The following is a 23,783-nucleotide window of genomic DNA, read 5'->3' as shown; positions in this document are numbered from 1 at the left end:
AACAAAAAGACTTGTCGCACACGTGGACTTACGTGTATGTACACCCAATGGTGAGATGAAACTCGCGTCAGCGCCCGTAATTAGTTATGATCTACCTCCACGAAATATAGTATGGCTTATTTATTGTTGACTCACATCTCCAAGCATCAAATTCTGGAATGGCAACTGACTTAGCGTCAATTTTCACAGTGTGAAGAACTTCATGTAAGTACATAATCCATTACACCGGTCTTATGTTTGCGAGAACTGTGTTAGATAACCACACCGTTAGTATTTAAGTGGCAATTGGACTTTTGACTACTCAATCTTGCGCTTTGCCGTGCTGGGCTGAGATAGTTTAACGCTCAGCTCTTGTACTTTGCCACACCACACCTTCTTCATCCCACGAACCGGCGTCCTCGGCTCGCCTGCGGTTGTGCATGAGGCGGCGAGCTTAGTGCTGCGGCACCTGTGAAAACAACGCGAAAACAGTCTGTATCTGAAACGAGAACATAGCATCCGCTCGTGTCACAAACCGGCTTTTCTGATGCATCGTGTCAGCGCACGTCATAGAAATACAACTGCCTAGCAGTACTAACTTTCGTGAGTCCTCAGTGGAGTAACAAAGAATAAGAACCCACCCCTTAAATGAGCACACTGGTGTAGTACTGGTAGCAGGCGGTCGTGCTCCCCTACATAGCAGATTTAGGTCAGGCTGCCAAGTGTTCTGTATGTTCCAGTCGGTTCGAGGCCATCAGCGTAACAAGACCGAACGAAATTGAAACTTGACAGAGTTGCAGTGTGAGCAGGCTGTTAATCAAGTTGCACTATTTACTGGTGCGTCAAAGCGCACCCTTCAACGTACTAGCCTTTTTGTTCTTCATGTTGATATTCCGGTTGCTGTGCGTTTATTTATCAAATGTCATTTTTATTTGTAGATCACTGTTACTATTTGATTTTCCATGTTGTCATTTTGTCATTTAGAGATGGAGAGTGGAACTGTGAACCCTAGAAAATTGAATGCCAAGTGAAGTAATTGGAATATTCCCGACATATTCTTCTATTTGAGTTTGTAGAGGAGTGACACCAGCGGAGGCAGCCAGAAAAATTTGCACCGTGTATGTGGATAACGCCATCGAACAGAGCACGTCAAGAAAACGGTTTTCGCGTTTTAAGAAGGGTACCTTTGACATTAGTGACACTCTACGTTCAGGAAGACCTCCGGGGTTTGACTAAGATCATTTAAACGTATTAATCCACAATGATCCATGTCAGTGTAATCGAGAACTGGGAAATGTGATGATCTGTGATCATTTCACCTCCCTGTGACAATTGCATGCAATGGACACGGTTGAAAAACAGGTTGTGTGGGTATAATATCCCAATTTACAAAAATCAGTGGGTGGCCATATGTGCATCTCTCCTTGCTCGTCATCAATTGTCTTGTGAACATCGCCGACTATTCCTATCCCGCATCGTTACTGGTGACGAGAAATGGTGCCTTTGTGCTAACAGAAGGAAAAGAAAGGAATGGACGAGCCCATAAAAAACAACAACTCCCCGTACAAAGACCTCTAGACATCCGCAAAAGAGAATGCTATGCGTCTGGTGGAACAGCGATAGCATGGTTTCCTAAGAACTGCTTCCCCGACGTGTAACCATCACTGCTGACATTTATAGTCGACAACTAAGGCGCTACAGTCTGGAACCGAGCGACCGCTACGGTCGCAGTTTCGAATCCTGCCTCGGGCATGGATGTGTGTGATGTCCTTAGGTTAGTTAGGTTTAATTAGTTCTAAGTTCTAGGCGACTGATGACCTCAGAAGTTAAGTCGCATAGTGCTCAGAGCCATTTGAACCAACTAAGACGTGTCGCAGACGCGATCCAGGAACAACTACCAGGAAGAATGCCTGAAGTGATGCTACTCCACGATAATGCCCGCTCGCATTCAGCTAGGCTGACAAAAAACGCTATACAAGAGTTGGGTTGGAGAAGGCATTCCGCACCCTTACTCACCAGATCCTGCATCCTCAGATTTTCATCTTTATCGCTCTCTATTGAACAGCCTTCAAGGAACATCCTTTCAGGATGAAAATGCGCTTCGAACATGGCTGGACGAGTTCTTCGCCTGAAAACCGCGTGCTTTCTATAGTCCCAGAATCGAAAAGTTAACTCAGAGTTGGAAAACTGTTGTAAATAGCGAAGGAGAATATACTGATGATGACCCAAGTCTCTGTTATGTGTATCTGATGTGTTTATTAAACTAATGGAGAAACGCTGTGATCTTATGCACCAACCTAATATTTACAGTATTTACAAGAAATGGTGTACCACTCGTAGCCATGTAACACGGCGTAAGAACAGTGGTTGTGAAAACAGCCTAACCGACTAGGAATACAGGCGAGTGTCACTCCTTGTCAACGACAATCTTTTAAAACTCGGCAGGAATTGCTGCTGTCAGTGAATAGTCCACCTCAAACAGTTCCTGAGCATTGCTACGTGTACTGCGTGCAAAGGACATTGGAGGTCTGGTAACTCCAAGGAAATCGGATAGTAGGTAACTGGAAGAGTGTGCCATGGTCCACTGATTCGCGATTTTGCATCTTTTCAAATAATGCAAGGCGTAGAAAGGGTGTAGTTCATGCCGGTGGTGGTTCTGTAACGTTTTGGGGATATTTTTCATGTAAAGACTGTAGCTCACTCATTTCGGCTACCGTGAATAGATATAAGGAATGGGACGTTAAGCTCGGCTGTCCCCATAGTGCTATTGGAGAGGTGCAGGCTATGTGTCGGCATCGGATTTAACGCTCCCTTTTCCCTTCATCTAAAGCAAGACAAGCCCAACATTGCAGTCTAAAAGAACTCATCACAGTGATCCTCATGAGACAGGTTCATATTTGTCACTTCATAACGAGTCGGAGGAAGGCAAATCACTTCCGCTAGGATGTTGCCGAGCGCGGCGATACAGGATTCCTGCATCTGAGCCCCCATATTTATCCCCTGAATATGGAACCGCTATGACGTAAGAAGCGATATGAAATGGGACCACCACATAAAATTGGTATTAGGAAAGACGAATGATATGTTCTGATTTCTCGTGAAGATTATGTGAAAAAGCGTACAATACGCTAGTGTGATCAATCCTGGCGTAGTGTTCCAGCATTTGGAGTTCTTATTGAAAGGGCGGAACAAAAGACGCCGAACGATATCTTTGGGTATTATCGATGACACCTTTACTTGCTCATATTTATGGATCTCATTTGATCTGCAGTTGATTTCGGTGTTACATTAAACCATCTTCACGCCCCTCTGCGATACCAGGTGATGATGTGGATACCGGATAATCATCATTATACATCTCAGAGACGTTACAAAAATTCGATGAGCTGCACCGTTCACACTATAAGCGGCAAAGACGATGCAACACAACGGACATCGATTTTTGTACTCTCTATGAGATGGAGAATGATGACTACCCAGTATCCAATTTCACCTGGTACCATAGAGAGCCCTGAAAATGGTGTGACAGCGAAATCGATTGTAAATAAAGTAAATACAGCTAACGGCGTCATCCCTCCCACGTAAAGTTACAGTGTGACTGTTCATATTTACAACGTGGGTCTATATCGCAGATGAAGCTGGTTCACCATAAGATGAACAGATGCCAGAGTTATGAGTACATGCAATGCAGTCAACATGAGCTTCGTGCCCTCACGGTTTTCAGGGCCTCGTATGTTCGGAGAACGAAAAAAAAGACCAAAATCTGTTAGGCAAGGTTGGGGAAACTATATTTGAGGAAGACTGTGTGACCATTTCGCCGCGGCCATCCTGTATTTCACATGGATCCATGTGACTAAGTTAAGGTAGATTACGGAGCGTACAGAGGCACGTAGAGTTATTTTCCCTCTCTCAATACGTCGATGGAGTACGACAGAAAACTATTAATAGTAATACGAAACATCTTTCTCTACGCATTGAATACGTTGGCTTGCGGAGAATATAAATGTAGTTGCAGAAAGTGAATGAAATGGTGAATTCTGAAACAAACAATAGGCTGACTCTCTCCAATAGTATAAAATGGGACGCTAAGCAAAACGCCTGCATCTGACAGACAGATCCCTGTCAACAGATAAAAATACTCATTCTCCTTGAGAGATCGCACACAGCTTTGGGGTGTAATCCGGGACACTGACGCACCGTCTGATGCCCAAATACTTTTCGATTGCCCGTCAAACATTAAATACACCTGCAATGAATCAGTACATTGGCGAACGTTATCTAGCTCAGCATCAGAGGCGGTTATCTGAAAATCTTGTATCCATAAAATAGCAGACAGCCTGATAAAAGGAACAATCTATCGCACGTCAATGCAGGATTTTCCAAAATCCCTTAGCTGTTTTAATGCTACAACATCCAGGCGGCTGTCTCCCACGGTTAGCTCTGAGTTAGCTTTCCATTCCAATTTTTTAGAGCTTTACTTGCGTCCAGATGACGTGAAAGAGGTCTGCGATCAAATCGATGTGGATAGAGGAGGAAGTCGATTGTGTCCTTGTCAAACTACCATCACTACATTCATCTTTAGTCCAGTGCGTTTAAGAAACTCATCTGACTTCAGCAGACTATATCTTCTACATGAATGAAAATAGAAATCTTGCGTGAATTTTAGCTTATGCCCAGAATTAAAAATATTTTTTTCGAGAGAATCGTCTTTTTTACAAGTATATATCTTTTACAAGCATGCACGTAAAACCTTGGGGAAGATTTTACTATTACATTTATGATAAAAATTTTCAGTTGCCTTTCATAATGTTCAATGTGCCCTCGAACGGAAGCATGAAAGACATCCAGACGATAGTCAAACTCGTCCCATAATTTTGCGAGCATATCTGTAGTTACTGCATTCATTGTTATCACCATGCGACATCGCAGTTCACTCAAAGTTTTGAAACGTGAGGTACAAAGACAAAGTGTTTCACAAACCCCCACAAAAAAATCACATACTGTGAGATGAGGGGACCTTGTAGGTCAATGGTGTTATAAAAGAACCGTACGGCGCGATGTGCAGTGCCGAACTCTCAACGAAAGTGACGACCACAATTGTAACTGAATAGCAACTGCTGAAACGGAGAACGCGAAACGTCTTTTGTTGCTGTCTTGTCGCCATCTCGACTCGAAGCACATTTGACAGTGAACGAGCGAGGGAGCTAGCTGCACTATAGAGACCCTTACCGACAACCACATAAACCAGCAACTTATAACGGGTGCCATGGTCAACTTTTATTTACCATCCATAAGTTTAAATTGACCCCAAAATTCCATCCTCGTTCACGTAGAAGATCCATTGTTCAGCCAGAACATTATGACCACTTACCTAATAGCCGGTACGTCCAATTCTGATAACAGCGGCGATGCGTCGTGGCGTGGAAGCAATGAGATCCTGGTAGGTCGATGGAGGGAGTTGACACCACATCTGACACACGAGTCACCTAATTCCCGTAAATTTCTGGGAGAGGGGCGATGAGCTCTGACGCTGCGTTGAATTACATCCCAAATGTGTGCCCAGCACACCAACTGGAAATCTTCATTGTGTTCTCGAATCGCTCCGTCACACTGCTGGCCTTGTACCATGGCGCATTATCGTGTTTAAAAACGGCACTACCGTCGGGTAACATGATCGTCTTGAAGGGGTGTACGCCGTCTGCAACCAGTGTACGATACACCTTGGCCATCACGGTGCCTTGCACAAGCTCAACTGGACCCATGAATGCCCACGTGTCCCCCCGAGCATAATGGAGCCGCCGCCAGTTTGTCTCTGTCCCGCCGTATACGTGTCAAGGAGCTGTTCCCCTGGAAGGAGATGGATGCGTGCCTTCTCATCGGTGTGATGAAGAAGGTATCGGGATTTATCAGACCATGGCAACGCTCTGCCACTGCGCCAATGTCCATTGTCGTTGGTCACGTGCCCATTTCTGTCGTAGTTGCTGATGTGGTGTTAACATTGGCACATGAATCGGTCGTCGGCTCCGGGGGCCCATTGTTAGAAGTGTCTGGTGCATTGTGTGTTCGCACACACTTATACTCTGCCCAGCATTAAAGTGCGACGTTAGTTCCGCTAAGTTCGCTGCCTGCACTGTTTTACCAGTCAACCCAGCTATTATAGCATCTCTAATGAGGGGTTGCCGCCCAACGTCTGGACGTGATTTCACCTGGGTTTCACCACGTGTTGAAGACACTCATCACAGCACTCCTCGAACACTCGACAAGTCGTGTAGTTTCCGAAATGCTCGTGCCTAGCTTCCGGACCATCGCAATCTGCCCTCGGTCAAACTCAGATAGATCGCACGCCTTCCCCGTTCTATACATGGACAGCACGCTCCCTGATACTACAGCCGGCCGGAGTGGCCGAGCGTTTCTAGGCGCTACAGTCTGGAACCGCGCGACCGCTACGGTCGCAGGTTCGAATCCTGCCTCGGGCATGGATGTGTGTGATGTCCTTAGGTTAGTTAGGTTTAAGTAGATCTAAGATCTAGGGGACTGATGACCTCAGAAGTTAAGTCCCATAGTGCTCAGAGCCATTTGAACCTTTTGAACCTGATACTACATGCACCGTGTGTATGTCGGACTAGCAGTCATTCCTCGCCAGGTGACGCTGCTATCGCCTGGACGGGTGTATGTCGACAGTGGGTCGGTGGTCATAATGTTCTGGGTGGTCAGTGTATAGTCTTGTGGAATCGGATGAGTCGTTTCGATAAACTCTGTTGTGTAAGTAAATTTTGGAAGCCTAACTGAAACTGAATGGATGAGGGTTTGAACCTTACGAAACTTCTTGGTTCAGGCATTTCTCAATTTCATTAAACTGACGTATTCTAAGCGTCGTTAAGTTCGAGAATCTTCTGACAAATTTTTGTTCGTTATTCGTTGCTAGGAGGGTGCAAAACGGCATGAACATTGGCGACGACTGCAGGATTGTAAAAAAATACCTGAAATATCTGCTAGCATAATTATGGGATCCATGTGTCATCCTGTGTATGTACGATGTTCTCCATTTTGATGCTGTATAGTTCGCTATACGTTAATGCGCTTTATTACCATTAATCATTAAAGTCTGACTTAAAAATCCTGCGCACTAGGTTAAATGATGCAGGAGTTGGATATGTATTCAGAACCAGCGAGGTCCATATCCGGACAACCAGATCAAGGTTTCTCTACAACAATTATAGGCAAATGCCAGGATAGCTTCACTGAAAAGGGGGCGGCGAATTACCTTCACCAATTTTGGCCAATCCGGGTTTGTGCTCCGTCTCTAACACCCTTGTTGTCGATGAAGATTTAAAAACTCACCTGCCTTCCCATATCCTTCAGAGTAATGTCTAGACATCTGGCGCTGGAAGGAAATATCTCAACTTAATCTGAAAGGAACAAGTCAAAATCTGGTCATAACTTCCTGATCATGTCCGACACTGTCCTCGAGAAAGTCAGACGTATATTCTTCTCTCGTCTTACCGGTCCTAGACTTACATAAGACGTCAGACCCTCCAGAAGAAAATCCCTGTTCGTGTGCAAGGCAGACATCATCAATGAAAATCAAAGCCTAAAAATATTAGTATACTATAACCGCATCACAAGTGACGCACCACATTCGGTTCCATAATGACATCCTGAGAATAGCAATCCAGTTGTATCTATAATTGAAATTTTAAAAAATCTAAACCGAGGGATTTCATAAGACAACAACTATTATTAGCAGCGTACATTTCTTTCTTTTTGTTCCACAAGGAACAAAGGATGACATCGAAACTATACGAATTAACAGCTGTTTCGAACTTGTAAAAGGTTGAAATGGTGGTACTGAAGGGGTAACTTACGTAAAAAAAATTAGTTTATTTGCCCTTCACGACTGGCCAGCTTCGACCTTAGAAACGTATATCTTGTGGTAGAAGGGGTGGGGATGGGAAAAACCTTCCGGTGAAAACCTATACGGTATTTTATAGTTCTGAATAACCGGTATTTTCGATATGTGTTTGGTTTCGGTTATAAGAGGTGTTTTTATTCTTTACTAGTAGTCGGGTAAAAAACTGAAGCATCAATTAGCCGTAGTAGTAGTGTTAAAATTTATCGTTTTTGAAGAAAACCTTTTTAAAGAACGAATAATTTTAATTCGTAAAATTTGCACTGCTTCGAAATATTGCATTATTACAGAAAAAGGGTAAAGGCGAATAGTGCTATTTTAATAAGAATGCCGACAGAAACAAGCAACAAACACATGGAATAAGAACTGGTACACCACTGCCGAGACAGAGTAATTTACCTGTTACCACGTAACGTGGGCCGGCCGTTGTGGTAGAGCGGTTCTAGGCACTACACTCCGGAACCGCGCTGCTGCTACGGTCGCAGATTCGAATCCTGCCTCGGGTATGTATGTGTGTGATGTCCTTAGGTTAGTTAGGTTTAAGTAGTTCTAAGTTCTACGGGACTGATGGCCTCAGATGTTAAGTTTCATAGTGCTCGGAGCCATTTGAACGTGGCGTGGCCTGTTAAATGGTGCGAGTGCGAGTGTACATGTAGCGTGCAAGACTCCCCATCTGGTCTATATGGTAGTTTCTCACTCACGTCGTCGGACATCATAGGTATTACAGAACGGCACCAAACCTAGTCTGGAAGTATTTTTCGAACTGCGGAATCCATGAAGTATAATGCTCCATTTGCTCGAAAAGATTAAAAACGGGAGGAGCCGCAACAAACTTGTGACATAATATAAGGAAAAAACTAAAACTTAACAATCCATTTACAGTTTACAGTAAACATTAAAAGCAGCTGTTCCACTGCCTGTGTCTATACAACATGCCTTTACCTGCTTGTAGCGCTTCAAATTGGACAGATTAACGCAAAAAACAGTTCTTCAATCTCAGTGTAGCACTGACTATCCGTAATATCCAGATGTGGTATAATACCCGATTACAACACGACTTTTGAGCAGAGTTTCAAAAAATTAGAATCAGTATGAGAATACTGGTTATTTTTTATGGAAGTCAACCACTTATCACTTTTCGAGAAAAGCAGCGAATTGTGGACGAAATAAGTTTTCTTTTATTTACGTATTTAATTTAATATGAGGATTGTATGTATCTTGAAACTGAGGGAGTCAAAATTTTTCGACCTTTATTCGGTTTTTAGGTTTGTTACAGAAAATAATGGTAACTAAGAACCGAAAATCGGTTCCGGTTTTAACAGTCCTGTTAAACTGGTGATGAAAAAAAAACGATATAACAGAAAACCTGTCGATTCAGCGGTAACCGCCATCCATAACAAGGAGCAGCAACATACACCAGCTGTGACGATCTTGGAAAACGACACAGTATGTCTCAAGCTTGCAGTGATGCTGCCAGTAAATCAGCTGTCACTTTCTTGTGAATCGGGAGATACACGTGTTACTGACATGTATCGCTATGATATTTCTTTCTTTGGAAGAATATGCAATGGAACTACCTTCACTCATGAAAGACGTTGTCTGGGGGTTAAATAGGAGGTGTCAACTGGTAGTGTAGCTTCCAGTGTCTTCAGAAAGATCCAAAATGTTCCTGAGAATTAAAGTAAATGTGATACATAGCATATTATCTTTTGAAGCACGAGGATATCTTGGATATGATGTTTCTTCGGGGCTGAGAATGGGAATCCGTAGTCTGTCTTAGATTTGCGGTGTAGTATCAGGCTATTTTTAAATGTTAACATAGCTTCGCTGTATGATTTCCGTTATTGGCAATGGCACAATTAATTAAGAACAAATTGCTCAATGAACTTTCTTATCGATGGTTCTTATCTTCCTGCACTTCAGGCCTATCACTAAGTTCGAGGTGCAAGGAAAGGCGAAAATGCGTTGGCGACGAGGAGTGTGTAGTTTCGCAAGCGCCGCGGTGGCAGCTGGAACTGGTGTGGCAAGTGGACGGTTCGCCATCCAGCAGCAGGCGTGGGCTTCTCTGGCCTGGACAGCGTGTGTCGACAGACGCAGCACCCGTTGTGAAATTTGCAATTGTCTGCGCGAGCTGCAGCACGCTCGTGGTAAGCTTCCCGTGTCAGGTACAGTGTGACATATCAAACCAGTTCTCCTCATTGTACGAGGGGCGTTCAATAAGCAGTGTAACATATTTTTTTCTTAAAGCAGATTGGTTTTATTCCAATACACCATATTATTCTCGACAATTTTGGCTACAAAATCCTATTTTTCAACATAATCTCCGTTCAATGCGACGTCGTTACTGGGAGGGCCTGTATGCCTGCATGGTACCATTCTACTGGTCGAACTCCGGAGTCAACATCTTGCTGCATCGACAACCTCCCCATTATCCACGTCCTGCTTCCCGGGGAATGTATCCTTCACTGAGCCAAACACATGGAAGTCGGGAGGGGCGAGCTTCAGACTACAGTCTGAGGATGAAGAGCATGAGGAGGAATAGTCCAGTAACGTTCTGTGAGCTCCTCTCGGGTGCGCACATTTGTGTGAGATGTTGCGTTGCCATGGAGAAAGAAAAGTTTGTTTGAATTTTTGTGGCGATGAACACGCTGAAGTCGTTTCTTCAGTTATCTAAGGGGAGCACAATACGCTTCAAAGTTGATCGTTGCACCATGAGGAAGCACATCAAACAGAATAACCCGTTCAAAGTTCCGGAAGACCGTCGGCTGATGGTTCGGCTCTGAGCTTTTTCTTCGGGGGAGAAGTGGTGTGGCGCCACTACACGGATTGACGTTTTGTTTCCGGTTCGATGTGATGAACCCATGTTTCGTTTCGTCGCCTGTGACGGTGTTTGACAATTTGTCACGATCAACCTCGTAACGCACAACCAATTCCGCACAGATGGTCCTTCGTTGCTCTTTATGGTCTTCTGTTAGGCGACGAGAAACAAAGAGCGGGCACACATGTTTGAGAGCCCCAAATGATTGACGTGTGTGTCTGCACTACCAACAGAGACGTCCAGTTGTTCAGCGAGGTGTTTCATTGAGATCCGTCGACCACCGCGAATGAGAGCGTCCGCACGTTCCAACACAGCAGTAGCCATTGCTGTGTGCGACTGGTCGATACACGGGAGATCGTATAGGTTTGCGCGCTGTTTGTGTGATGATGACAGACGTCTCACCCAACGACTCACTGTGTTTTATTTCACTTCCGAGTCTCCGTACGTATTCTGCAAGCGCTTATGAATACCTAAGATGCTCTGGTTTTCCGCTAAAATCAACTCATTGACAGCTCTCTGCTTGGAACGCACCTCCGTTTACAGACGCCATTTTGAAGGCTGTAGATAGCGCCGCCACCTATCGGAACTTTATGAAACCATATGGACTGAAGTGGGAATATTCCACGATGTCCCTCAACAAATTCCGCATTTTTTTCAACCGAAATTGGCTGAGGAAAAAATTTGTTGCGTTATTTATTGAACACCGCTCGTACTTACAGCCGACCTCCTTAATGTCTGGTGTGACATCGCAGTGTCGCAGAGATCATCTACGAATGGATGTAAACCTCAGATTAATTCATTTTTATGAACTTTCTTCCCGTTTGAGAACACACCGATCAGCGCCGCGACTGCACTCTTATTTATGCCTGTCACAGATATCTTGCCCGCCCGGCTATCCACGCGATCTACGCGCTGCTTCCCGAACGCGAAAGCGTGCCAGTCCCTGGCACGAATCCGCCCGACGGATCAGTGTCGAGGTCCGGTGTGCCGGCCAGCCTGTGGATGGTTTTTAGGCGGTTTTCCATCTGCCTTGGCGAATGCAGGCTGATTCCCCTTATTCCGCCCCAGTTACACTATGTCGGCGATTGCTGCGCAAGCACTGTCTCCACAAACGCGTACACCATAATTACTCTATCACGCAAACATTTGGGGTACACTCGTCTGGTATGAGACGTTCCCTGGGGGAAGGGGGGGAGGGGGGTCGACTGGGGGCCGAACCGCATAATAACCCTGGCTTGGGTGTGAGGCGGCGGTGGGATGGGTGGACTGCTGTGGCCTGTTGTGGGGTTGTGAACCACTTAGGGCTGCGGTGGGACGAAGCCTCTCCGTCGTTTCTAAGTCCCCGGTTCAATACACACACATGTATCTCAAAGTAAGTCCTTGATATATTCGCCTAAACCAGGAATGTATAGACTCGTTAGTTCCGCGGGCATCAAACTCCTCACTGAGACTACATAAGAGCAGCACAAGAAAGAATATACTTGGTCTATATCATTTGTTTCATAAATGTTCGTTGTAATTACAACAACATATTTCACTGAAGCATTATTTACACAATTGAATATGAAACATGACAATCCACTGAATTTACAATTGCCTTGATCTTAAGCTTGATTTTTGTCGTATATACGCCCAAAATTGACTCTACGTTGTCGGTCGTCAAGCGCTTCCTATAGCTTTTTTTTCTTTTTTTTTTTAATGTTGATCTCGGAAAAAATTGTTCTCATGTATAAGGTGAGCATAAAAGGCTAGTGCATTTAAATGCATTACCTACCATTAACTTACTATTGTTACTATCGTCCCAAAAATACACTCCTGGTAATGGAAAAAAGAACACATTGACACCGGTGTGTCAGACCCACCATACTTGCTCCGGACACTGCGAGAGGGCTGTACAAGCAATGATCACACGCACGGCACAGCGGACACACCAGGAACCGCGGTGTTGGCCGTCGAGTGGCGCTAGCTGCGCAGCATTTGTGCACCGCCGCCATCAGTGTCAGCCAGTTTGCCGTGGCATACGGAGCTCCATCGCAGTCTTTAACACTGGTAGCATGCCGCGACAGCGTGGACGCGAACCGTATGTACAGTTGACGGACTTTGAGCGAGGGCGTATAGTGGGCATGCGGGAGGCCGGGTGGACGTACCGCCGAATTGCTCAACACGTGGGGCGTGAGGTCTCCACAGTACATCGATGTTGTCGCCAGTGGTCGGCGGAAGGTGCACGTGCCCGTCGACCTGGGACCGGACCGCAGCGACGCACGGATGCACGCCAAGACCGTAGGATCCTACGCAGTGCCGTAGGGGACCGCACCGCCACTTCCCAGCAAATTAGGGACACTATTGCTCCTGGGGTATCGGCGAGGACCATTCGCAACCGTCTCCATGAAGCTGGGCTACGGTCCCGCACACCGTTAGGCCGTCTTCCGCTCGCGCCCCAACATCGTGCAGCCCGCCTCCAGTGGTGTCGCGACAGGCGTGAATGGAGGGACGAATGGAGACGTGTCGTCTTCAGCGATGAGAGTCGCTTCTGCCTTGGTGCCAATGATGGTCGTATGCGTGTTTGGCGCCGTGCAGGTGAGCGCCACAATCAGGACTGCATACGACCGAGGCACACAGGGCCAACACCCGGCATCATGGTGTGGGGAGTGATCTCCTACACTGGCCGTACACCACTGGTGATCGTCGAGGGGACACTGAATAGTGCACGGTACATCCAAACCGTCATCGAACCCATCGTTCTACCATCCCTAGACCGGCAAGGGAACTTGCTGTTCCAACAGGACAATGCACGTCCGCATGTATCCCGTGCCACCCAACGTGCTCTAGAAGGTGTAAGTCAACTACCCTGGCCAGCAAGATCTCCGGATCTGTCCCCCATTGAGCATGTTTGGGACTGGATGAAGTGTCGTCTCACGCGGTCTGCACGTCCAGCACGAACGCTGGTCCGACTGAGGCGCCAGGTGGAAATGGCATGGCAAGCCGTTCCACAGGACTACATCCAGCATCTCTACGATCGTCTCCATGGGAGAATAGCAGCCTGCATTGCTGCGAAAGGTGGATATACACTGTACTAGTGCCGACATTGTGCATGCTCTGTTGCCTGTGTCTATGTGCCTGTGGGTCTGTCAGTGTGATCATGTGATGTATCTGACCCCAGGAATGTGTCAATAAAGTTTCCCCTTCCTGGGACAATGAATTCACGGTGTTCTTATTTCAATTTCCAGGAGTGTAGAAATTCAACAGATTTATTTCATCGAATTTAATTCGCAGTGACCCATCATTTAGCATATCGATGACTTTAAGCTGCACTGCTTCTAGTGCAATTTCATGGAGGGAATAAAATGTAAGCAAACAATACTAATAATAATAATAACAATAATAATTCACAAGAACGAAAGATAAGGGACTGATCGCCAACGGGTCAATGGCAGGCCCCGTGTGGCCAGCGGTCTGTACATACCTGGGCTAAACAAATCGATAGGTACATAATCGTTATGGGTTGGGTTGTTTGCGTGAGGAGACCACAGCGAGGTCATCAGTCTCATCGGATTAGGGAAGGGTGGGGAAGGAAGTCGGCCGTGCCCTTTCAAAGGAACCATCCCGGCATTTGCCTGGAGCGATTTAGGGAAATCATGGAAGACCTAAATCAGGATGACCGGACGCGGGATTGAACCGTCGTGAAGAAAAAAATGATGTCCAGCGAAACCTACGTACAGAAAAACGAAACTCAATAACTATAATGGTGAAACTTGCCACTATTATATTAGTACGTATGACATTAGCCGACAAAAAAGCTCAAAATATTTCTGTGACGTGAGAGCAAGAAAGATCTGCCCAACTGTTAATCATACAGTAATATTTACTCTCCCACGACAGTTAAAAATAAAGGACGTAAATTCTGTCTCTTAATCAGTCGAGAACAGTCTTTGCTCATCTTGTATTGTAGCCGCTGCATTGGATACCAGATCTATCTATCGATTATACCAAATGTATCCTACATCTCTCTTGTCGGTCAAGGAATCCCAAAATAGTGAACCTTTTCTTTTCTAGCTATGTGAAATGTAAAGTTAATGTTTCACACGTGTGAACTAATTCCAGCCAGAGTATGTGCGCCTACTCACAAACAGAGTGAAAGCGAACGCTAGCGACATACTTTCAGATGCCCTTCAGGAACGTTGGCTGACCGTTTTGGCACAGGGAAAATATGATCTTAGGTAACTCATTAACGAGTAAATACACTGCAGTTCGTTTTATTATTTCTTTTAAATTCATATAGGTTTGTGTTTCTTTATGCGTAATGATTCGTTTTTACGTTACACTTACGCATTTTGATTAACGAAGGTGATACTATTGGATCGATTGTCACTTTTTTAATAGTCGAACTGTCGGATGAAGATGGGTTGTGCTGTACTACTGACATCTCTTTTGCCAACCACTATTCAGACGACTTTTTCTTCGTAGTTAACGTGAAGTGTTTAGCTTGCAGGATAATAGTCGATACTTTTGGTACCACCAAAGATGAATGACATACAAGAGAGGAAGTGACATTTTGCATTTTATTTATTCCTTCTATGATTTAATGGATTTGGTATGGATTGCGTCACGGAACGTGGGAAACCTGTAGGTAAACATCACGCTACTACGGTATAACACCACCTATAGCTTTAACAAATGTCACAATTAGGCGAGTGAGAGAATCCACAAATTTCGTCGGGTATGACATATTCAGCTTCATTTCTAATGACCTCGTCGTCGATGAGATGGTAAACGTTACTCTTCCTTCCTAGGTTTCAAAGTTTCCAGGCGTAAGATGGTACCTAACCTTCCTAGGTTTCAAAGTTTCCAGGCGTAAGGTGGTACCTAAAATGAGTCAGAAAATTGTGATTGGTTCCCTGATTATTTCAAACAGTCAACGGATAAGTGAGAGTAACTTCGTAGGGTACTACACGTGGAAATTACTTTGACTGATACTTCGTTGAGACTAATGCTGCACTTTGATGTTTTGGTACGCTCTTCGAAATCCACAATTTTTTGTGAAAGACGCTACTTATGTAATGTTTGTACAGTCTTTCCCGGAACCTGTGTGATCAGCACAAAGTTTTGGGTAACGTGTCAGAAGTACCTGGTTCATAGCAGACGGATTTTGTTGAACTCTGGTGAGAGCGTCACAGAGGTATGTAAGAATGTTAAGTAACTATACGCGGCAGTCGTATGAAAACCGAACCTTGACACAACGAGATCATGGAATGGTTTCATTCAAAAGTAATCACCCCAAGCTTTACGAAATTTATCCCACTGGGAGACATGACGATCAATTCCTGTTCCGTTGAATGCGGTCGGCCGCTGACTGACCCACAACGGCAACCACTGAAGCTGACTTCTGCGCATGTCTTTCTTCAGGTCGTCAAAGACGTTAAAATCACACGGTTAAAGATCCAGGCTGTACGGAGGGGGGTGGGGGGGGGGGGGTGTTGCTGTGTTTCCGAACCTATTTGCTGAAGTATAGCCTTTGTCCGATCGGTAGAGTGGGGGGGGGGGGGGGGGGGGGGGGGGAATTATCGCGCAACAGGATAATACCGTCCGACTTTATGGTATGTCGTAGCTTCTGCAAAGCGTTTTCATAGCACTGCGCACTGATTGAGGTTCCACGATCGAGGAACTCGACAAGCAGAGGCCCCCAACAGTAGAATAAGGTCATCATGGCCTTACCGGAACTTTTGTGAACAGCTCTGGATTTATTTGGCTAGGAAAATTTGTTGAAATTGCCATTTGCTCTCGGGCTGTCGGAAAGCTGCCGGACGGAATAATCCTGTGGCACGATAACACCCCTCACCACACTGCCAGTTGGACGAAACTCTTCGGCGGCCTGAAGGAAGACACGCGTGGACGTCGGTCTCAGTCGGTCGAAGGAGTGCGAGTATGGCTGTAGATCCGTCGGTGGCTGACCGCGTCCTGCGAAGCAGGAACTGATCGTCTCGTCTCCCAGTGGGAAAGATGCATCAGCACATGCCGTGATTACTTTTGAATGGAACCATTCCATGATCCCCTTGTGGCGGGTATTCGATTTTCAGTTGACTGCCCCTCACAATATTCGAATAGGAGAATCTAATTATTTCGGGAAATTTCATGAAATGATTTCCAGTGGGTAATTTATGGAAAACTTACAGCTTCCGATACCGGAAAAGATCACAAAGAACTCTAGCTTAATTATTGTTCGCTCGGAGCCATATATGATTTCTTTGTCCTGTGATTAGATTATAATTACTATAGTTCGAAATGAAAGGTAAAGACAATCATCATCACATCTTTCGAGGGCGACTCTGTCTTCCTTAAAAGAGATTTCAGTGCGCTATCTGCCATCCCCAGCGCTACATTGGTGTGGCTGTTCCAAATTAAATCGTTTCGTACAAATACTTCTTTATATTTTTCCTTGGAAATACAAGTTTCACAGCTACTTTTATTGACTTTTTTTATTTATATTTCATTGTGATTAGTGATAGTGCCAGGTTAAAGCATTGTTGATTGCAAGGATGAGCGCTTGAGAATAGGGTAGCGACCACGAAACAAGTCGCAGAGAATTAAATACAAATATACTAGCGTTTTCCCCCTGACTTCGATCACATACGTGTTACAGTGGTGTAGAGAACACAATTGGCACCAGGAGTACCACAGTTCATTGGCAGTCCCTCTGCCTCCCCCCTCCCCCCGGCGCCTGGAGTACGACACTATGCAGATAGACTTCCTTATCCCCCCCCCCCCCCACTACGTCCTGACGCATTCGACACATCTACGACTGCATACATCTCTTCCTCCTCCTCCCCCTCACTGTCCACCTGTCCCTCCCGCCATCTCTCTGTCCACCTCCTCCTGCCCCTCTCTCTTCTTTATCCCTCTCTATTTATCTCCTCCTCTTCCTCCTCCTCCTCCTCTTCGTCCCTGTCTGTCTCCTGCTCTCCCTCTCTTTATCCAACTCCTCCTTATCATCTCTCTTTTCATCCACTCCTGCCCCCACTCTTGAACCATCTCCTCTGCCCACTCTCTCTGCCCTTCTCCTCCTCCCCCTCTGCCCATTTCCTCCTCTCTCTGAACAACTCCTCCTCCCTGTTCTCTCTGACCATGTCCTCCTCATTCCTCTGTTTGCCCATTTCCTCCTCCCCAGTCTCTCTAACCAACCCCTCCTTTTTCCTCTCTCTGTATATGCCATTTCACCAGTCTCTGTCCATCTCTTCTTACCCCATCTCTAGATGTTCACCTCCTTATGCCCCCCCCCTCTCTCTGTCCATTTCCTCCTCTCTCTCTGCCCATCTCCTGTTCCTCCACCTCATTCTATCTATCTACCTTATGCTCATTGTATCTCTGTCTCTCCATTTCCTTCTCATCCTCTCTCTGTGTTCATCTCCCTTATTTCTGTCCACCTCAACCTGTCCTATCTATCATTACCCACCCCCCACCCTCTCTTTGCTCAGCCATCCCCACCTGCATGTGTAGCCCCTGCAAGGCATCCCAATACTACTCACATAAAACACTTCCCCCCTCTTCTTCTGCCCATCACATGCTGCCTGTTCTCTCTGTTCATCTCATCCTACCCCACTCCCATCATTCCATCCCCTTCTCCCACTTTCTCTATATCTCTCACTTCCTCCATCCTCTTTATCTATCTCCTCCCCCCTCTTTCTCTGCTCATCTCATCTCCCCAGCTTTCTCACTATCCATCTCCACTTCCCTCCCTCTCTCTGCTCAGCTGTGTCCATCTGCATGTGTAGCTTTTGCATTGCATAGTGATACTACCTGCACTGCACACCTGTTGTAAAGAGCAGTCTGGATGTCAGGGGTTGAAATCCCTTTTCATGCATATCTGTGCCCATATGGAAGCTAGGAGTTTCTGCTCCCAACAGTGCTAATTTCCAGACAGCAAGCAGTATGTGAACATAATTTGGTTGAAATCGATCTGATAGTTTAGAAGGACATGCTGGACATACATACATATGAGCACACACACACACACACACACACACACACACACACACACACATACATCCTGCATTTAATCCCCCCTACCTCTATCCATGTATAAGGATAGATGAAAACAATAAAATGTAGCAGTAGGATTTCTATTTTTTTAAGTACTTTATCAGCTATGACTGCCTGGATAGCTGTACCTTTTAGCAAGCCACTTCTGGGATTTGGCAACGTGTGGTGGCCCAGGAATTAATCTGCCCAGCCGATTAATGACGAAGGTCAGTGTGTTGTCCACCCTGGATGTGCTTTTAGGTGGCTACTCATATCCAACAAGGTAAATACTGGGCTGGTACCCAAGTCCTGCCTCAGTTAGGATTCGCAAACATTTATAGAAGTTTCATACTACTTCACATAGGACAGCACTAGACGCTGACATATGAAATAACAATATCCGGCGCTGGAGGGGAGGGAGTGGGGGCTCAGGGGATGGCAATGGGAAGGATATCCAGCCACTCTCTGCCACTAACATTCCTAAAACCAAAATTTAATGTTAGGATTCGCAAACATTTATAGAAGTTTCATACTATTTCACATAGGACAGCACTAGACGCTGACATATGAAATAACAATATCCGGCGCTGGAGGGGAGGGGGTGGGGGCTCAGGGGATGGCAATGGGAAGGATATCCAGCCACTCTCTGCCACTAACATTCCTAAAACCAAAATTTAACAGGCTGAGCCTGTTTGGGATGAAGGCAATGGAAAAAAAGATAATAGGTTATCAGCTAAGGATACTAAAATGAAATTCTCGTTCGAAAATAATGGAAAAGATCATGAATATTCTAAGGTAAATTGTGTCTGTGACTGATTCCAGTGACTTATGAGTGATCATGTGGTCAAACTATATTTGGGCTTCCGTCCATTTATGTACATTATACTGCATTTATTTGTGTTCATTGTCAGTTGCCAGTCTTCAGACGTAGCCCAAGACTTCTTAGATTTCATTGCGGTTTCTAGAGAGATGACTTCCCAATATACTAGCACGTGTGCTGCTTACAGTCTCAGAGAATGAACGAAGCTGTCTGTCTGGTCTCTTACATACACTTCCTGATAAAAAGTATCCCAACACCCCTGTGTAATGCGGAATTGACAACTAGATGTCAACAGAGTCGGACCCACCAGTATAAAGTGGGGCTGTAGGTTATTGTGTTGTCAGTAGAGGACCATTAACAGCAAAATGGGTTGGTCACAAGAGCTCAGTGACTTTGGACGTGGACTAGTCATTGGATGGCACTGGAGTAATAAATCAATAAGTGACATATCAACCCTTATAAGAATTTCCAAGTCGACTCCTGATGATGTAATTCTGCAGTGGAAATACGAAAGAGCAACCACAGCTAAAAACAAGACCAGACAGACCTCACGTACTGACGGACAGGGACCGTCGAGCGCGATGGATGACGGTCGTAAAAAAGTAGGATGAAATCAGCGGAAGGAGTCACTCATGAGTTCCCAAGGCCTACCAGCAGTCCAGTTAGCACAATGACTGGGCGTAGGGAGTTAAAAAGACTGGGCTACAGTGGTGAGCAGCTCCTCATAAGTCAGACATTTCTGTTGCCTGTGCTAAGTGACGCTTGAAATAGTGCAAAGAGAGACGCCACTGGACAGTGGATGACTACAAACGAGTGATTTGGAGCGATGAATCACGCTAAACCCTGCGGCAATCCCATGGAAGAATTTGGGTCTGCCGAATGCCTGGAGAACGTTACCTGCTATCTTGTGCAGTGCTAACAGTGAAGTACGGAGGAGGTGGTCTCACGATATGGGGGTGTTTTTCATGGTTGGAATTTGGTCTCCTTATTGTGCTTAAAAAAAACTCTGAATACGGAAGGATATGAACACATTTTACTGCACTAGGTACTGCGTGCAGTAGAGGACCAATTCGGAGAAGATGATTGTTTGCGTGAGTGATAGTGCACTCTGTCATAAAACAAAATTGTGAGGCAACGGTTTGTGGACACTAACATTCCTGAAATGGACTGGCCTGCCCCGACCTTAATGGAACAGCTGTAGGATGAGGTAGAACGTCGACTTGATTCCTCCAAAAATGGTTCAAACGGCTCTAAGCACTATGAGACTTAACATCTGAGGTCATCAGTCCCCTAGACTTAGAACTATTTATACCTAACTAACCTAAGGACATCACACACATCCATGCTCGAGGCAGGATTCGAACCTGGGACCGCAGCAGCCGCCTGGTTCCGGACTGAAGCGCCTAGAACCGCTCGACCACAGCGGCCGGCGGAGTTGATTCCTCCATCGACCTTCAGACATCTCACTGAAAGTATCCCCACCAACATTCAAACCGCCATGAAGGTGAAGGATGGATGCAACCGATTTGAATTTTCACTGATAGACGTCCATATGCTTTTGATCAGATAAAGTATATCGTGTACAATAATGGTACTACCACACATATCGTTGAGGTACACAAAACCCTGGTTACTTCTCCTGATAATGTCTCCCTGTTGCGGAGGACGTACTGGCTTCATTTAAATTTGAAGATTTCATTTTAATCGTATACATGTTCCTACGTTTTGTAGGCACTTAATCTGGATTATAACACTAAAAGATATTAATAGTCGTTACCTTTTAGCGCAAACGTCAAGGGATGGAAAGGTGGCTTCAAAATGTTGTTAATTTGTTTTTTTATTTATCTATTGCATGTCCATTGCCATGATTTCGCAGTATCCTGTAGAAAATAGCTCAAACAATGTGGATTTTATACCAGGATTCAAAGCACATATCGCATTTGAAGACCACAACAAATAAATAAAACAACGTCCAACTCGTATTAATTACTACCGATTTGTAGATATAGATTGGACACGTTGTTTAGAGGCCATCCAACAAAATATCCGTGTGCAATAGCGTACTGAAAAGTAAATCTTCAGAATTTTTATGTGAAAACTCCTAAAGCTTTTTAAATAAAATCAACGTTATTAACATCCTGTATCTTAATTCTTCATTTCAACATATTTACAGCCCTCTGCCGTAAGGGAGCTCCGAATTGTAGCGTCGAGCACGGCACTGTGTAACGTAACTATGTCGGTGCGTGAGAAACAGTGTGCTGTAATGGAGTTTCGAATTCGAAGAGTTCGTTCACACAACCAGCACCCTCTCCTTCAGCGTGAGAGACCACACACGAATGCTGGGACGTCTGCAACAATCCGCCGCCTTGTGTTCACTGTCATCGATCATACTCTATACAGTCTCGACATGGCTCCATCCAACTTTCATCTGTTTATATCTTAAAGCACACCTTCGAGGAGTTATTTCACTTCGGTAGTGATGACACCATGCAAGTCGAGGTGAGGTTTTTGCTCTGCCAACAGCGTTCAACATCCTATAGTGGCTTTATCAACAAACTGGTCTCTCGCTGGGAGAAATACGTTCGTCGCCAGTGTGACAATGCTCAGAAATAAATATGTAGACATGAAGAACAAAGAGGTAGAATGTCAATAACGTTTGTTTTATTTAAAGAACTTTAAGAGTTTTCACATTAAAAATTCGGAGGCATTACTTTTCAGCACACACTCATAAGCTTGTATGAGCATTGAACAAAGAGTCAGTATGCCTCTCCACCAAACAGAGAGTTAAAATAGCCCCTTAAAGAGAAACATGCTAAATTTAAATATCACAAGCGGTACCTCGTCTTCTTCCAATATTACGTGCTCTAATGTAAATCAATTTTCGTATTCTGTTATACTTATCATCCGTGCATTTGTAAATTGAAGGCTGCAACTTCTTTATTTTCTTGGACGATACTCACGAGGAGCACACGGTAACTGCCAGAACCCGATTTCCCAGGAATCTCGTTCAATGAAAGAGGGATCATATCACGCGAACATATGTCTCTGTTTATCTGTAGGTACTGGACCGTTTCTGAGAAAACGACGCTCGAAGTTTTCGAGGTACTTTATATGTCTTTTAGCCAGTAAGTAGTTCAACTGAAGCGGTGTCACACGTTTGCACCCCGTATTCGAAACCTGATTATTTATTTTATTTTTCATTAATCTATCGATGTCCACAAAAGATTACTACGCGAATGTTTTCCAATGTATTATGAAATAGGTTTATCCTTATTCGTCCACTGATTGTATGTCTAGTGAAAGAATTTTAAAAATAAAAAAAAATGAGACAGTTATTTTAAATTGTTTTCAGTGAAAGTCCTTGATTCATAATCAATTGCAAGCGCCAGTTTTCGGTAAAGTGATCCGTTATGCATGTTGTGCCTCGAATTTATTGCCAACAAGTGAAATCTTAAGCGGTGTTTACGACGTTTCTTTTCCAAGTGAGATTCATACGAAGAAATGTCACTGGTGTAAACCTGCCTTCGTGCGATGCTCGTGAAGTTCAGAACTTCTATGCCTCGAATGTTTCTACAATAGGTGTAACCCAAGGGAATGCACCAATTCCTCTTGAACAATAGACATAAGAATAAAATAAGAGTTAATATAACAACTGATGTATGAATGAAATATGACACTATGAGAATTTAAAAAGATTGTAACCTTTTAAAATACCATACAGACATATAAAATAAATGTATGGCACTTACTGTGAAAACGAGTTGTTATTTTACAATTAATATACCTTCCTTGTATTCCCTATCCAAAGCTGACAAGAAATATTCGTGTAGTAACCTTCTATGGACATGAGTAGATAGATGAAAAAAGATAAATAAAGATAAACAACAATAGGGTTTCGAACACGAGGCACAGAAGTGAAAGGCCGCAAAGCTAGCCACTCTGTCCCCATTCAGGCTGACATATAAATTTCGTCTAAAACTTTGAGGGTCATTTTCTCAGAAACGGTCAAGCATCTATGGATAAGACGAGACACGAGTTCGCTTACTTTGGCTGATCTTCCACTGAATGAAGATTCTGAGAAGTTGGTTTATGGCACTTGCCACGTTCTCCTCATCAGAGGGGCCTTTGTTTATTCAGTTGGACCAAAGATGTGCGGGCCCCCAACACATATGTGAAGCGAAGAAAGAAAACTTGAAATTTAATGTCACGTCGACATAAACAATCGAGACAGAGCACATTCCTGC

The 23,783-nt window shown here is 44.7% G+C and overlaps 1 protein-coding gene across 2 annotated transcripts in view; it reads right to left on the bottom strand.

Annotated features, from left to right (window-relative positions):
- LOC124613181 (peptide transporter family 1) overlaps positions 1-23,783 on the bottom strand; it is a 341,779-nt gene that overhangs the window by 314,026 nt on the left and 3,970 nt on the right. The window contains exon 1 of one of the 2 annotated variants that reach the window (XM_047141821.1): positions 373-448. The exons of the other annotated variant lie outside the window; for it this stretch is intronic. Coding sequence (XP_046997777.1) covers positions 373-421 — 49 coding nt within the window. The 5' untranslated portion in view covers positions 422-448. Of the gene's footprint in view, positions 1-372; positions 449-23,783 lie in introns of those variants that run through there. 2 annotated transcript variants of the gene reach the window in all.

The sequence above is a fragment of the Schistocerca americana genome, chromosome 4, assembly GCF_021461395.2.
Source record: "Schistocerca americana isolate TAMUIC-IGC-003095 chromosome 4, iqSchAmer2.1, whole genome shotgun sequence".
Taxonomy (NCBI): domain Eukaryota; kingdom Metazoa; phylum Arthropoda; class Insecta; order Orthoptera; family Acrididae; genus Schistocerca; species Schistocerca americana.
The sequence above is the reverse complement of the archived record's forward strand: the minus strand, read 5'-3'. Positions and strand labels throughout refer to the sequence as shown.